Source organism: Caloenas nicobarica, chromosome 2 (genome assembly GCF_036013445.1).
Source record: "Caloenas nicobarica isolate bCalNic1 chromosome 2, bCalNic1.hap1, whole genome shotgun sequence".
Taxonomy (NCBI): domain Eukaryota; kingdom Metazoa; phylum Chordata; class Aves; order Columbiformes; family Columbidae; genus Caloenas; species Caloenas nicobarica.
The window spans coordinates 145,904,922-145,922,432 of NC_088246.1; the positions used below are offsets into that span (position 1 = coordinate 145,904,922).

General features: G+C 37.4%; 1 protein-coding gene across 1 annotated transcript in view; it reads right to left on the bottom strand.

Annotated features, from left to right (window-relative positions):
• Window positions 1-17,511, bottom strand: part of ANGPT1 (angiopoietin 1) — a 165,105-nt gene that overhangs the window by 87,311 nt on the left and 60,283 nt on the right. Inside the window, exon 2 of the mRNA XM_065628102.1 lies at window positions 2,041-2,196. Coding sequence (XP_065484174.1) covers window positions 2,041-2,196 — 156 coding nt within the window. The remainder of the gene's footprint in view (window positions 1-2,040; window positions 2,197-17,511) is intronic.

Here is a 17,511-nt window from a genome sequence, read left to right on the forward strand (position 1 = left end):
TCACAGAGAAACTTGAGGTGTTCTTTTTTTAAGAATACAGAGGTTGAAAAAATTGTATAATGAATTATAAATATGCAGCTGTTATGTTGTTCAAGATGGAAATATTTGGAAGTGTCAAGAAGCATCACCACAGTTTCAGAGGGACTTGGCAGAAAATGAAGGTTACAAAGGTTGGCAAGGGATAAAAAGACAGGAAAGCACCAACGGATTTACAAAGAGGATACATCTGTGAACCAACCTACAAAATATCAATAGTGCTTTAGGTAGAAAAGGAAGGCTAAAGGGAATTGGTGGGATTTCAGACGGATCAGAGATTGGGAAGGGTCAGTGAGAATTTAAGGAAACGGAGGCTCTATATTCAGTCCTTCAGACTCCTCCTTACTCTGGTATCAGGACTTCTTATTTCAGGCATGAGATCCTGACTTGCGTTTCTCCTCCTTATATCCTACAGTCACATCTCTGCCATGCAACTGGCTACCTCCATGACTACCAAGGGCAGCCTCTCTTAACTTTCTTGAGCCACCTGCACCATTCTTTTCTGATTGATGGTAGAGCCGGCAACTTTTTCATACTACTGAAAGAGGGGAGGTGGGAGATGCCATCACTGAGCTGAAAGTCAGAGCAAATACTGCAATAAGGAAGAACCACGCTCACTGATATCTTGAATATCCCTTAAATTCTTCAGCAATAGGTGTAGAAGGAGGAAGTCATTCACTCCTTCATGCAGTTGCCAATGATGCCTCTACCTTGAAGTGGTTCCTCAAAGGAAAAGTGAGACAGACGGAATTCAGATTTTGTCCCTTACCTGCTTAAAGGAGGAAAACATTAGTGATTACTTAACATTTACACCTATGTAGGTCTTTTGGGATATAAGAAGAATTCCTACACCTGCTTTTTCTTTACTGAACATATGATACTCCAGTCCACAGGTCTTCACCTCCTATGTTTCCATTTAGATATTCTGTTGATACTGAATTAAAGATTTTCTCTAACATTTTCATAAGTCAATACACTATGTTTTAGAAAATGTGGTCATTTGAGATCACAACATTTATAAGTGAATGTTAATCTGTTAATAAGGATGTAGAAAAAATGGTGCAGGGAACCTGCAGTGGATCTGTCTTTCATAATTGCTATTGTTTCTCTGTGTACTGTCATGCAAGTGTGTAAAAACTTGGTAATGATGTTGTAAATGTAAGAACACTAGAACAGAAAATACAATCTTTCAAGAATATGTTACTAGAACAAACCAAATAAATGCAATACTTTAATTCCCCTGTTCTAAATGAACAGCAAATGCAGTGCAGCTGGTAATATACCACATGCTATGAAGACCAAGAGGAAGTTGGTAAAAATGACGAATACAAATATGATAAAACTGACTGATAAAAGACTTCAAAATGGAAAAAGTCATATATATCTTTGCAATTAGCCCAGTATGAAATTGTACTCTGTGTTATGACAGTGATACTCTTGTCACTTCAATCACAACAGTGATTTTAGTGCTAGGAATGATATGGAGATAGCTCTTTAAATTCATATGATGTTATACAATTTTACAGGAATAACAAATACACAGTGTTTTATGAAGAAGCTGATGCTCGTCCCTCTCTTCACAGTTTAAAAGCCCAAAACATGCACTACTTTTCAAAAAGCTGGAAACATCTTGCAGAAAATAAACAAACTTTCTTGTAATTGTAAAGAAGCAAACAACAATGGAGTTCAAAGACTGTTTTAGCCTGAAACTCATTATTTAGCTTGACACTTGTATCATTCAGAGTTGGTAGCTGGGCTTTTTATTTGAAGTCAAATGCTGATTTAGTTTCCCGGATAGTCCTGCCTGCCTTACATGCACAAAGCTAAATACACTAACCAAACGAAATCAAAAGAAAGACACATAGCAAGGTTCAGTCATCACCACTGTGTATGTTTCTTGGAGCCCTGTTGAAATGTTTTCTGTGGTGGTCCATTAGAAAAGGAAGAGGATGGGAAAAGGTCCCTGCAATAAACAGCTTTTAGAAAACTGCTCTGGGAACATACCTGGGTTTCAACATCCGTGAGTTTTCTCGTTTGCTCTGCTGTCTGGCTGAGGAGACTGGTCCCTATCTCGAGCATGGTGGCAGTGTGGTTCTGCACAGCATTCTGCTGCAGCTGCACCATCTCAGATTTCATGTTTTCCACAATGTAGTTCTCAAGCTGTAAAAGAGAAAAGGTTTTAGCTGTGGTATTTTTACCTGTTTAGGCATTCTGGTGACATGAGGGTGCATAGCTGGCATTCTTGTCAAAAGGGGAAATTTCAGTGTTTTCATGGGGGAGCTCAAGTCTCAGCTGACCCTGTGACTGTTGGGGTAGGGACCTGACTGTCTGGGTAACCCCTTGCAGTCACACAGTCCCAATGTTTTTCCAAGAATCATGATCTGCTGGCATGAGCTGGAGCAGACCTTGCCTGCTTCCATCTGTGTCAAGGTTGCAGTGAGCATTTGTGGTAGAGATGTCATGACAGCTCCAAAAGGAACCCCTAAAACAAAAAGTTCACCACAGGGAAATGCCCGGCGTACTTGTACATCATAACTTACATGTGAGTCCTACCAGGAAGAGATCCTGCCATATCCTACCTCCCCTGGATTTTTCCTTTCTCACAGTCATTCAGCAATATGATTTTTTTTACTGGGTTAGATTGCCCCAAAGAGTTTCACAAACTCAGTGATGAATGCAGCTTAATTTATCTATGACCAAAAATTGTATATTAAAGGAATGGAGACACTGTTGTGGAAATAAAAGAAGGAAGTTGTTGATCAAAAAAAAATAGAAAGCTGTTTTGCTCCTTTGCTTTTGTTTTGATATTGTTTGGCTTGCATTTGCAGCTTGTTGAACAGAATCTAAATTAGGACCCACCAAATCAACTGAGCACTGCAGAGAAAGGGTCACTTTTTGTTTCAGTTGGTTTTAGTTGACACAGGCAGAGTCATTCTCTTCTAGCTACCTGAGTCCTCACCCAAACGATAAACCCAAGACTAGTCTGCAACATGATGAAATTGTTGCTTACTTATACAAGCATTGTTCTGGCATCTTGCTTGACGTGCTCCATGAAGTATTAACATAAAGAAAGGTGGCCAAGAACATTGTTCTCAACACCTTTCACTGAAATCAGCTGATTTGCACCCAGTGAAGATTTGGTAGTCAATTTCATTTTGTGACTGATTTTATGGTTAGCTGATTCCAGACTTAGCAACTACTGTTTTACCTAATAATCTCAATAACATTGGACCTGCTTCTGCAGCAGTAAGCATGTTTCATTGTGAAAGGTAAGTTGCACAACTAAAGAGTAAGAACAAGATGGAGCTGATTTGAAGACTAAAGAAAGGACCAGGAGTCAGATATAGAGTGTAATTAATAAGAAGAGCTGTTTTCATCTTATCTATAATCATTCCTGTGCTTAGGGGTAACTAATGCTAGATGGTCTGATGAGCCACATCAGCTGAGTTCACGTAAGATTTATTACAAATGTGATCATTTATGTGCACCTCCTACTAGTTTTAAAAATAGTTTTACAGAGAAAGAATACTGCCACAATGTAAAATATTTTCTGCGTAAGGCAGTTGTTCATGGTTTGTTTGTTTGTTTGTTCTCCACTTTGGAGAAGCACTTAATACCCAGATGATCAAAAACGAAGTGGATGTCCTACAGTTTCAGACAACAGAAACATTTCCTTGAATTGCCAGGTAACTACTCTGGGCTAGAAACCTGCAGGGTGTTTTAAGTGGTAGGGAAAATTTATTGTTGAATACCCTGATAAGTATTAAAAAGGGATTAAACAGACAAGGAAAATTATATATTCAAAAAAAAGTCTGCAGTGGATGTTACCATTTTCCACTCCCAGTGTAAATTTACTTTGTTTTAGTTTATTAATGTGAGATATATGTTACAGGTATTAAGCTAGTTCAAGGGAGATTTTACAGATCCATCACATTTCTATACAATCCTTTTATGTTCAGAAGTAGTATGCCTGTATATCTCTTTCACACCAGATAATGTATTTTTAGCCAGTCTTTGCTCCTTGTTATTTTATATATATATATATATATTTTTTTTTTTTTTTTAATATCCCTTGGTTGCAAATAATCCCTTTGAAAGACCCCCACAAACTGGATGGTTGTGCTTCTCCGTATTCTGGTCCAGATGCCATAACACCTGAACAAGAAGTTCAAATTTCTCCCACAGCTTTCCCCTCCAAAAGAAACACAGAGCTCTCAAGTACAATGGTATAGCCCACAATGGGGGTACCAAAACATACATTTTCTCATATCCAGTGGTTTTTTTTGTTTCCAGATAGGACCAGAGCATGTCTGCGGTGTGACTGTACAGTGCTTGATTTCATAGTCTGCAGCTTTCTGAAACTGCCTTGCTGTACATGGGCCTCGTGGTACATGGAGCACAAGTCTTCCAAGGAGTGGTTGAGAGAGCTGGGGCTGTTTAGCCTGGAGAAAAGGAGGCTGAGGGGAGACCTTATCGCTGTCTGCAACTACCTGAAAGAAAGTTGTAGCATGGAGGGTGTTGGTGTCTTCTCTCAAGTAATAAGTGATAGGAGGGGGAGGTTTAGATTGGATATCAGGAAAAAATTCTTCACGGAAAGGGTTGTCAGGCATTGGAACAAGCTGCCCAGGGAAGTGATGGAGTCACCATTCCTGGAGGCATTTAAAAGGCATTTAGATGAAGTTCTTAGGGACATGGATTAGTGCTAGAGTTAGGTTATGGTTGTACTGGATGATCCTAAGGGTGTCTTCCAACCGAAATGATTCTATGATTCTACGATTCTATGTATGTAATGGATGCCTGGGAAAATCCATGCAAAAATATAGTGGCTGAACTTATTACACATCAGAAATTAGATATTTTCACACATCAGTAAAAAGAAACACAGAGAGGGATGTAAATATAAAAAGATGAAAAGTAAATATTCTAAGTATTCTAAGTAAATATTTTGCCTGTTATTTTACTCACATTACAGAAAAGACAGTGTTTGAAAGAACTAACTGCATCTGCGTGGTGCTACAGCAGGTTTTGACTAGCAAGAACATAGGCATAGACTGAAGCGTATTGGATAAATTGTACTTTTAATTATTGTAGTCTAACACACTCCTGTTGGTATTCACTCTTGGGCAATTGCCCTTAGTTACTCACCCCTAAAACAACCTCTGGTTGAATTTGAGACTGACTCACTATAACAACAAAGCTGATTTTCCTGTTTCAGAATTACTCATTAAATCCTTTTGTAAATATTTGGTATTTGAAACACTGCCACGATAGTTTCTGTGAACACATCTCAGGAATATCAGGAGCTATCCACTTGGGCAAAGGAGTGTTGACCAAGGAGTGAAATAATGTGTAGGATCTGTAACATTAATTCCCCTTCTTTCCTTCACCCACTTATTTTACTTTGCTCAGTAGACTTATTGGTTGCAATAATGGCCCTGCTAAAATCTATGGCAAAATTCCCATTGACTTCAATAGGCCAAGATTTCACCTATTATTTTTATTGCAGGAAACCAACATTTACCAGGTTCATTATGGCCAAGCACTGAGTTTTATCTGAAGCCTTCCCTTCTTTGGAGGCTTTGTGTTAAGTGTAGCGAACCTTAGACTCGGCTTTCTTTGTGGTTAGTTGAGAGGAGTAGCATCTATTTAACAGGTGGTAAAAGGACCCTTGCAGGGTGGCCTCACAGAAAATGTTGCACGCAGGCAGCCACTCACAGAAGTAAATTCAAGAACATTTAGGGTTTGAGGTCATTTTTTAGAATCCCTTCACGTTATAATTAAGTTAAACTCAATTTGTCCAGACACTGCATTAAACAGTAAATATATAATGCATGGTGAAATACACTTTTCAGGTGAATCTACTTCTTACATTCGGATTTTTAAATCCTTATATTACTGTTTCTTCCTATTTCAGTTACTTTTTATAGAAAAAGTGAAACAGAATTCTTTTCTGCATTCTTTTCACCCCATCCCATCCGTTCTACTATATGAGTTTCTTTAGTTCATTGATGATCCTGATCTTTATTCAGCTGCATCTGCTTTTGATAAGATTCCTTACATTGCACAGGAGTTTTCAGTAATGCAGAATTATTGGTGGGATGAATAACAACATTATAACATTCTCTGAAATAAAACTGTCAGAAGGTTCAGTGTTATTCTTTAATAAACATTCCAGATAATTATGCATTAAAAGTACCTAGGTTTTTCTGGACCATATTTATTGAACAATCTTCATAGAAGCCACCCAAACACTAATAGAACTATTAAAATGGAAACTGTAACTTAGAGCCTAAGTAAATGATAATGGTTCGTGGCAGATGGCTTATAAATAACATAAGAGCTTTTACTTTGATCAAGTAATGTTGGTCCCATGTAGTTATATAGTAAAGACTGTTATGATATCCAGATGACATCAGGTTTTCATACACTGCCTTAGAACAAGAATGCAAGTTGAAGTAACAACAATCTGCTTCCCTCTCCTACCATTAAACACATAAAGCACGTCATTTGGAATAATAGAAAGTAACGTACCACTGATATTTGGTAAGAACTGTTTTGTCTTGTCTTGCTTTGCATACCAAAAAATGTACTAGTACTACTCTGTCACAACAAGCAATTAAAGCTCTTCTCTTCTTTCTTTGCTTTTCTGTCTCAGGGAGGGACATACCTCCCTACACTAACAAACTGCCTTGGGGAGTGGGATGTAAAATTGACATTTGATGTAATTTATATTTTATAAATGCATGACCAGCCTTAGTCGGAGTAAGCTGGAAGAAGTTGAAATATATAGAATAACACAGAATTTCTGTGACTTTTTCAGAAGGCAAAGGGGTTAGGAAAGAGTTTATCACCACAAAAAGCAATTTTATTTGTGTGTTGAAAAGTCCAACATTACACATATTAAAAAAAAAATTTAAAAAAAAATAGCATATTTCACAAACAATTTGCCAATGAGAAAAGACTGATAAACCAACAAATTTACGATGATGCAGTCTTCTCATATTACAGATTCTAGGACTAGAGACCAACCAGAATACATCCTTCCACTATTTCTGACCACACGTGATCAGTGGGAATAAGGGAAAATGAACATGGATGGTACATAAAGGCAATGAATGATGCTCAAATGTTAACACTCTAATCTACATCTTGTTTGGAACAACCTTACCTGTGCTTTAAGCATGTCAAGGAAAGTGCACATCAGCCAGGAAAAAATTGTAGATATAACATCAAATGGAAAATGAAGGTGACTACTTTTCAAATCTAATGTCAATTAGACTTAGTAGGACTGCAATATAGATTGCACCCAAGGACATAACAAGTGATCTATCTGAGGAAGAAGCTTCCTCAGATGTTGGCTAACTGATTACATTAAGATGAAACAAGATATGTCAGCAGCCAAATCTTGTTTGATTCAGCCCCAGATGACTGATACTGAGATTTCTAACCCAGGTAACTTCCAATGTACTAATGACACTTGACACTATGGTGGTTAAGCTTGGTTTTATAACAACCTTCGGTCAAATAGAAGTTTGCTGTGAATATAGAAGTATCTTTTAGCTAGTTAAAAAAAAAAAAAAAAAAGAAAAAAATCAAGTTTTCCCCTTCAGATAAACAAAAAGATGACCAGACGTTTTTGTTAGAAGAAATTTGTGATAATGGATGTAAGAGGTTATTCCAAAATATATGAAGTAATCTGCCTGCTGCATCTAGCATCATAAAGTGTCTGCAGGAGTTTTGTCTCCAGTTGTGAATGTTACAATTCAAGAAAGATATACGTTATTTTGGGAGAGCGTACACAAAACAAAGAATGGTCACAAATCTAGAAAATGGAAAGACAGGAAAGTTTAGCTTAATAAGAAGGCTAACAAGAAAATAACTGACTAGAAGGATGTGAAACTGCAAAGAGAAAGAGAATAATCTTATTTCCACACCCATGAAGCTGCCGTAAATGAAGTTTAACTTTTTTCAAATTAGGGAAAAAGTTTTCTAACTGCAGGTAGTTAAATACTGAAAAGGATTCTGCAAGAAAACTGTGGAAAATCTATCACTGGGAGTCATAAAAGCATACTTTTAGTAAATATCAGGCAGATTACATGATATTTTACGTTCTTTCTAGTTCTATTTTTTCATTCTTCTCATGTGTTTTTATTTCTTTACTCCAGACTGAAGCTCACAGACTCCATATTTGAAATCAAACTCCATAGTAAAATCTCCATTGGACTGAGAAAAGGTTTGGAAAACTCATCTGCTAATCAAACTTCTAGAAGGAAATCAATAAAAAAAGAAGAGTCTCACGAATTAAAGTCACAACAAATTAAAAAATGAAACAAAACAAAATTAAACAAAAAACCCAACCAACAAACCAAAACCACATAATGTTACAAATAAAAGGAACCGTTCTGCATAGAACAGCAGAATGAGGAAACTCACCAGAGTCACTCAGGATGTTTCTGAATGCATGAATACATTCTAGCAGGGACCCAATCTGCAGAACCATCTGAGAAACTGTTGTGTCAACCAGCTCTACAACAGTATTGTACTCAAGTTACTTCTTTTAGGCTTCTTTGAAAACTACAGTCTCTGAAAATCCATCAATTTGTGGACATTCAGGTTTGTTTCAGTGGTAGTTTGGCATCTCTGTATCACGTTATGTTATACAGTAAGGTACATAAAATATAATAGGCAATGATACATAATGATGGTGAAGGAATACGCTGTACGACATCCCACTAGAATCTTAGGAAACTGCAAGCAAAAGTATTTTATTAAGCATTGTACTTTAATATTAATAGAAATAGTCCTTGCTACACCAATCAATACAACATATGGGGAACACAGACTTTTTTTGTTTCAAGATATTAGAAGACTTCCCCAGTTAGCTTTACCCAGTAGCATAACACTGAATATACAGGTAATTTATGAGGTCAAGAAGGTTGAGTTTCACTTCTTCATGTAATATCTGGCATATCAAAGACAGTGTATTGACTTAGGCCAAGTATTGATTGTGCTGGGCTGATAATTCAATCTCAGCTTTCTACTAAGGCATCTTCAAGAAACCTTTCCAGTTTGTTTTCAAAGTTTTATATCACTCTAAAAGCTTGACCACTTCTAGACTAAGACCCAAAAATCTGTATAAATGAAACGTATTCGTCATCTCAAATGTAATTAATTACAGTTATTACAAAAGCATACAGAACAACTTACGAGTCAATTTCAGTTACTTTTGTATGAATACTAGATCTCAGGTTTTTAACCTTAAGGCTTAATAAAATCAATAAGCAGCATAACTGAGAATTGTATCAAATGTGATTAAATGGTCCCATAAGGAAGCTACTTACAACAAGTAAATCAGAACAATATGTTGGTATTTTCTACTGATTAGTAATATTTCTGGTTCAAAGGATTATCCAGTTTAATGTCAATCTTTACAAATTTTATTACAGTATCAACCATATTTTTCTTTCTTGATCTAACTTTCCAAACCACTTAATTCTACAAACTAAATTTCTTTATGATTATACAGTTGACTGCAAGCATGAACCATCTCCAATATACACTGAAGAGGAAAGCATAATTGTAGAAAAGGTAGCATCTGCAATTTTACCCTAAACAAATTAACATCTGGGGAGATTTTTTTTTTTTTTTTTTTTTTAATTAAAGTGCGGAGATAATTCATTTTCTTTGGCAAAGATACTTTTGGTGAGAAGTACTTTTCAGAATGGCTAATTTTGTAACAACTTGTGTATAGAAAAATATTTAGACACTTTATGACTCATTCCTGAAGATGGATATATGACTTATAATCAAAATCATTTTCACTGAAATATCTCCTCACTACATTACACATGGTTCTTGAAAAATGTAGTCTTAAGCTGTATAAATAGTTCTGGTTGCTATAGTGCACTGCCAGTTTACCACTAAACTTTCAGTGAACCTGGGAAATTGTAGTATAGTTTGGAATTTATAACTTTTTATTCATGTTATAGGAGGTAGTACAATGTTTTAACATTACATTACTCAATCTGTTTTTATTTCTGCTTGGTTTCTTACACTCATCACTATGACATATGAGTGTATTGTTGGTATTCTGTGTATGAAAACTTTTTTCTGAGAAAGGTTGTGAAATTAAGACTCAGCTGCATTACATACTAGGCTTTGCACAAGTTTCTTCTTTCCGTAGTGCCTTATATAGATATCACAGGAGGGGAATCTCCTTATTCATGGCCATGAGTTCTGCATTCGGCTTTTAATTTCTCTGTCTTAGGTCCTCCCTTATCAAGAAATCACAAATCCTTTTCATTGCCGTTTGTCTGTCTTTCTCTGTAGGTTGTAACTTCATTGGAGGTTACCCTTGTGCCTTTCATCAGCACCTGATACAAAGTCTCAAAGTTAGCTGAAGACCCAGGACATTATATTATGATGATGACTGCCAGTCATCCATAGTCTTAATTTGGGATCATTTTATACAGAATAAATGGGAAATTTAAATGCACTGAAAGCACTAAAAGTACTGCAATTTCAATATAGATGGGGCTACAGGAATGCAAGGGGAGCCCCTGGGCCACCAAATACCTTCCTCACTGTTACAGGCAAATACTTATTTTTACCTTTAACCCAGAGAGATTTACAAAACATCCAGTCTGCATCCCATCAGTTCTAAAACACCCAGTGTAACTCATGATCTGTGTGCAATGCATTCATATCGTCTGTGTGTGTGCTCCTATCATCAATAACCTAATGGTGAGGAAAACTGAAAGTGATCTTGTATCATTTGATAGGTGACAGGGAATACTTTAAGCTTCCTGAATTTCAGCTTTACCTGAAAAGCAAATCTTATTGTGTGCTCCCTGTCTGCAATGCCTGTGATGTTTCACAGGCACCTGGTAAGGACTGAACCATGGCAGGGTTTTGCCTTTTCCAAAAAGAGAAGTGCGGGGCCATTAATCCTGGTGGCCATGATTAGTGTCCATGTGGCTAACTTTACCTCAAAACACAGGGGAAATGGAAGCAGAGCATATCTGCAGTGATAGCATGGTTCATGGTCTGTTTGATGGTAGAGCATGCTGCTACCAAACCAGCTTCTCAGTGAAGCCTTAAACAAGCTAGAGCACCTGAGCAGCCAAGGTGCCTGTAAATAGATGAGATCCCTCAACTCAGCGTGTCTTAATTAGTGAAAAATCACAGAATCACAGAACGTTAGGGGTTGGAAGGGACCTCGAAGGATCATCTAGTCCAATCCCCCTGCCGGAGCAGGAACACCCAGATGAGGTTACACAGGAAGGCGTCCAGGTGGGTTTTGAATGTCTCCAGAGAAGGAGAATCCACAACCTCCCTGGGCAGCCTGTTCCAGTGTTCCGTCACCCTCACTGAGAAGAAGTTTCTTCTCATAGTTAAGTGGAACCTCTTGTGTTCCAGTTTGTACCCATTGTCCCTTGTCCTATCTTTGTTTGTCACTGCGAAGAGCCTGGCTCCATCCTTGTGACACTCACCCTTTACATATTTATAAACATTAATGAGCTCACCCCTCAGTCTCCTCCATGCTAAAGAGACCCAACTCCCGCAGCCTTTCCTCTTAAGGGAGATGCTCCTTTTCTATTTAAAAGAGTTCTATCTACACTACACAGAATATTTTAACAAGAGGCTTGTTCTTTTCTCCTCCTTTCCTTTGGCTAATAATGGCAAATATTATTTTATTTTGTTTGTCTTGTGTTCAGCATTTAGCTGCAACACCTTGATTCCACTTTCTATTGCAGACTGATGTTCTTGTCCATTGATACCTAATACGGCAAAAAGCAAAGCCTCTGTACGCTGTAAAATCCATTCCTCTGCAGAACCCAGGGACCTAAAGGCCTGAAATATGCTGAACTACTTCAGACTATCAGCAATTAATATCTAGACAAGAATTTATATGTTCTCACACAGAGTATTTATGTGCATAGATTTACATAAGTGTATACATAACAACTTCCTTTAAAACGTGGGTTATAAATGTAGGCAACAATATTCATTTGTGTCCTATAAAGTCTGGCTATATTTATGGTTCTTAACTTTTACTATAATAATCTGGGCACAAGAGGTTTAATGACAGATATTCTGGATACATGAAAATGTTTATCTTAATTTTACTATGGACATTAAAAAATGATATTGATACATCTCTGCTGGAATCATTTTATAATTTGAAGGCACAAATAAATGAAATTTCCAGAAATATCTGTAGCAGTAAAATAAGAACTTTAGTTTCCCACAGCACCATAAAAAAGTTAACTACTAGTACAAATTCTAACACCTTTTCTTTCCATTCTTGAAATTCTATATATACTCATTAATCTCTAAGTACCCCCAGACATACCTATAATTCTCAGCATTATAATGAACATGTAACTCTGCATACTGGGGAGATGGTCCTGCCAAATTATGTGCAGCCTCAGAAAATTGGGTTTCTCCCTGTGCTGATGGAACTGATTGCTTGAACACATGTCAAACAGTGAATTAAAATACTTAAATAAAATATTTGCAAAATACTCCCAATAATTACTAAAATGAGAAACATGCATAAAAATCTCACGTTGAAACTGTCACATGTTCAGTATACGTGTACATATATTTACACATACACATAAATGTGTATATATATAGAATAAGGATAAATTCATTCCACTAAAGAGATTATAAAAAACATGTTTCAGAAGCAGCAGTAGAAAGATCTGGAGTTCACTAAACCACATAATTAAATCTCAGGTGCTCAAGTTAGCTTGCAGAAAAGACTATGAAATCTAATGAGACAAAAGTGCCTTGGTTTGTCTAAAATGGCAGAATTCAAGATATATACCCTTTTATGGCTTTAATAATTGTATAGAAAGATAAGACCTTTTTTTACAGGAAATATGAGAGTATCCAAAATATATGAAGACAATTCTGGTCCCTCTTTTCATTAAATTCTTCTGGGGATTTTGAAAGGCAGCAATTACAGGTTTCCTTTAAGTAAATGTGTGCTAATACAATCTCCTTCATCCTCAATTGTTGGAGTGAGATTAGAATATGATTACAGCGATCAATTCCTTGCTGTGGTTTACTTCTTGAATGCTGCAGCCTCTGAGTGACATGTAAAACTCCAGGTTTCTCTAGAGAGCTCATGTACAGGCAGTCAGTATTAGCATTTCCAAATGCTGCTAAAGGAATAACTGTACTGGAGTTGCAGTCATAAGGAGTAGAATCAGGCCATTCTGTACTTAGCACTGAGCACAAACCCAGTAGTAATGACAAGAAAATGGGGTTGAAAATCTCTTCTTTTACTTTCCATAAAACAAAAACTGGTCCAAGCATGTTTAAATTTAGGGAAAATCTGAAACTTTAAATCTTTTGAAGATATTCCTGCACCTAAGTCACTGTAAAGAAGAAATGAACGAGAATAAAGCATAAAAAGCCAGCTTTTTTTCTTTTTCTCAGAACCTGGCAAGAATATTCCTTCCTACTTCTTTTTATCACAATCACAGCTCTTCCTGGAAGTCAATATTATTGTGAGGCATTCCTTTGTAAGTCAAGAAATCATGAACTAAATTGGGAAGCTTTCAGCCTTCAATTTTCTATCTGCTACTTCATTGTCAGTAGTTTCGCCTTCTCTGGCTGATGCACAGTTCCTATTGCTGTTTTTAACAAAGACAGGACAAATAAATTCATAGATGAACAACAATTATGTAAGTCTATAAGCACACATGCAGATCAAAAGAGGTAGCAAAGGTTGGACAGAGGAAGAGTGACATATGGTACAAATGGATTGCTAAACAAAGAGATGGGCAGTTTACATGCAGCAATTTGAAAATATATCTAGTTTTCCAAGCAAAAACAGAAGCCACCAGACATGTTTTCGCAAATATTATGCTTAATAACCAAGTTAAAAACATCGAGACATGAATGGTTTAAGATTCTTGCATGCTCAATACAAAGAATTATACTAAAAATTAAGTGAAATGGTTTTAGTTATATTTTTAATAGTAAGAAACTGTTGGATGTATCCTTTGGACGATCTAAATATTAATTTCTTCCCAGTGATCCCAGGAGTACTGGCACCGTGACTGCTCCCGCATTCCCAGCAAGGCAGCAGGGACTGTCAGACAAACTCTCACACTAATTAAGTTGCTACTGTCATTTGCAAATTTCCACACAGTGTCTCTGGGCCTGAAGTGATAATGATCACAGTCATTTCCGATTTGTAATCCAGGAACATGTACTGGCCCTTGCCCTGACGGAGCTTCACAGTTCACAAATATAAAGTGACAGCCCTTTTGGCATGATTAATGTAGTGAAAACACTGAGCAATGAGTCAAAGAGGAGACACACCAGTTATTTCAAGTCTGTCCTTCACTCAGATCTTATATGAATTCTTAGATTTTCTCATTGGGTTTGCTTTCTCTATCTTCCTCTACAATACTTTTAATTTTATAATAAATCCCAAGTAGGTCATGTATAACAAAAAGAGTGATGTCTTCCTGCCAAGCAAAATTGCGTTCAGAAGTGTGGTTTTGTAATAACTCAGAAGCATTTATAATGTAATCAAAAATGCATTGAATAAACCAACATATCAGAATAACAGGACTATTAAATAAAAGGAAAATATCCCAAGCCTTTAAAACATGCTGTAACTCTTCAGAATCAGAGATGACCAGGGCTCAAAATCAAATACAGATATTCCTAAACTTTCAAGTATTCAGATTCAGGATTTTAGTTCAATCTCATTTTCATAATGATAGCCATGTGGTACTGTTCTTCTCCCTCAGGGGTAAGGAAAAGTATCTGTTGTATTGACTTTGTAGTTACTGTACATAAATGCCGACTTCCAGGTCATTAGTTTAACCACATGTGCAGAACATATAGGAATTAGGATATTATTTCTCACGGCTACAGCTATTCAATCGAAAGAAGAATTGACGTCAATAATACTCATATCTATCACACTTTGTACCATAATAGTAGAGAATAAAGTGTTTGTGAATCTTGAGGAAAGTTTGGCAGAGGTTTCACTGAGATGTAGGTCTCAATCACGTTAATAGTTATACATTCTGCCCATTAGCTAGGAATAACATTCATGCCCTGTAGTCAGAACATTATAGCATGGCAATTACTTCAGTACTGAAAACAGATGAAAAATCTTGTCAGGCACTAAAGGAATGCTGTGACTGTGACTCTAATCGTACTCAGATCTGTTCTCTCAGGGGACCCACGGAAACTATATCAGTTACTGCAAAACACCTCTGAACCCCACGCCCACTGCAAACCCCTGTGCCCAGAGCACAGGAAACCTGAACATAACCCATGCAAAAGTCAGGAATAAATGTTCCAGCATAGGTGTTCTCTTTCTCAGGACACAGGTTTTCCATCCCTGGTAATGATGCTGATAAAAACAGCGTTAACTCTATGCTATGCCTGAAGGTCTGATCAGGTGGGGAGGACGCCAGAGCAATAGAGCCAACTAGAGTCAGAGAGACATGTAGGGTGACAGGCCCTGATTCCCCACTGCATCCCTGTCTCATCTGGATCCAATTCTTTCCATGCAAATAATGCTGTGGTTTCATTTCCATGAAGTCAAATAATGTGGGGTTAGGACACATACAGATTTATCTGTGGAAGAAGAAAAACCAAAGTGATCTTCTGCTGGGATGACACAGGAAGGTTAGATACAGTCCGGAATCCCGACATATTAAAGTCAATGGAGGTTTTGCAGTCACCCTTCTCTTTTTGACTTTCAGCTGTAGAACAGGTAAAATTATCTTCCCAAAGCCAACAGGAATGCTAGTATTTTATTATTATTTAGTTGTCTGCAATTCTAATCTATTCTGAAACCAAATATTGGGGGTTTTCCATGTTACTGTAAATCTATTAACATGCTATCCAAGATTATTTTTAAGTGACAACTATGCTGTTAACATTAGTGCCAGCACGCACATAGGGATTATTAACCATTATTACATTTGGACTAAACTGCTAGCTTCTAGACATGAAAAAAAGCTAAAACATGTGTGCTTCTGTTCCACTGGAGATAAATTACCATGCTACCACAAATTCCCAGCAGGAAAATGGAAGGGGAGATGTAAATTTCTGCACAATGTGTAGAATGTATAATGGATTTCTGTGTGATGAAAGTGGAAGTAGTGGCACTGTTCATTTTGTCAGTGGGATGACAAAGAAGCAGGAAAACAGGGCTTTGTTCCTTTCTTTGCAAGTGGACTGCAAGGCCATCACAAAGGTATTTTCTTTAAAAGGAAGAATACAGGAAGGATTATGTAAAATGAGCAAAAGCTGCAGAGATCCAGTTGAGAACTGAACTTCCTGAAAGGTCAGGGTGTTGGGGGCTTGTTTGAAGCTTATCTTTTTTGTCTCTCTGCAGTTCCAGTAGCAGATCTTTCCCAGCTGGGCAGCAGCAATAGCTCTGCTTTCACGGCACCCCAAAGGAGGGGACATTCCAAGCAGACCCACAGTCCACTGCTGCCACATGAGAGAAGGTCATGGCATGAAAACGTTGTCTTCATCATCATCCACACACCTGTGGTGTGTGGGACTAGAGGCTCAGCTGGAACACTGCAATAGCTTGGCTGATCTGAATGACTTTTCCAGGTAGGACTTCTTCTACTTGCCAAAGAAAACTAGATAACGAATCTCAAACGTACTGCAAAACTCCATTCTGGTTGAAGTTTCCTTATCCAAACCAACAGCTGAGTGTTTAGACTATGTGATTCTCCCTCTTCTCCTTCACACTCTTGTAAACATGTGCTAGTCTCGGTTACTGCGAGTTTTCCTTTTGTCTGAGATGGCTGCATAGCATTTCAGTGACATGCAGGCAAACCAGCCTGCTTTCACGACTGAGAGCAGATTTTAGCAAGAAGTAGAAAGAAGTTCCTCTAGCGTACTACCAAATTCCCTATAGATTTCTTTTTGGGCAACACAAAAATGTGAGAGAAAAACAGTCTACCTTTTTTCCCTTGTCCTAGCTCCCAGAAACTCAGTGCAGATCAGGGATGCACCCAGCCCTACCTGAATGCAATGCATTCATAATCCTGCTTCTGTTTTTGTCAGGCAGAAGGGGTATGGACTCTGGATCACTGGCATTTGGAGCTGATTATTCTTGAGACAGCTCAATACAAACATTTAGTCTATTCCCTAATTTCCTGGTGGTGACAGTGTACTCGTGTATACAACAGTGGATTCTGTATGCAAGAAGTAGACTCTGTTTCCATCCTTCCAGAAAATATTGTGTTCAACAGTTGAGTCTGTGAATTTATCAGGTGAAAATGAAGCTGGCACTGATAACTCATCTGCTCCTAAAATTAAGAGTGTGAGTCCCTGTTTAATAGTCACAAACGTAAAACACATTGAAATACAAGGAGCATCTAAAAACCAAGTGAACTTACGGCTTCATGGCTTCTGTGAACTTTTCACAAGGCTGCTAGTTTGTCTGACAAGAAGTCTCTGACACAC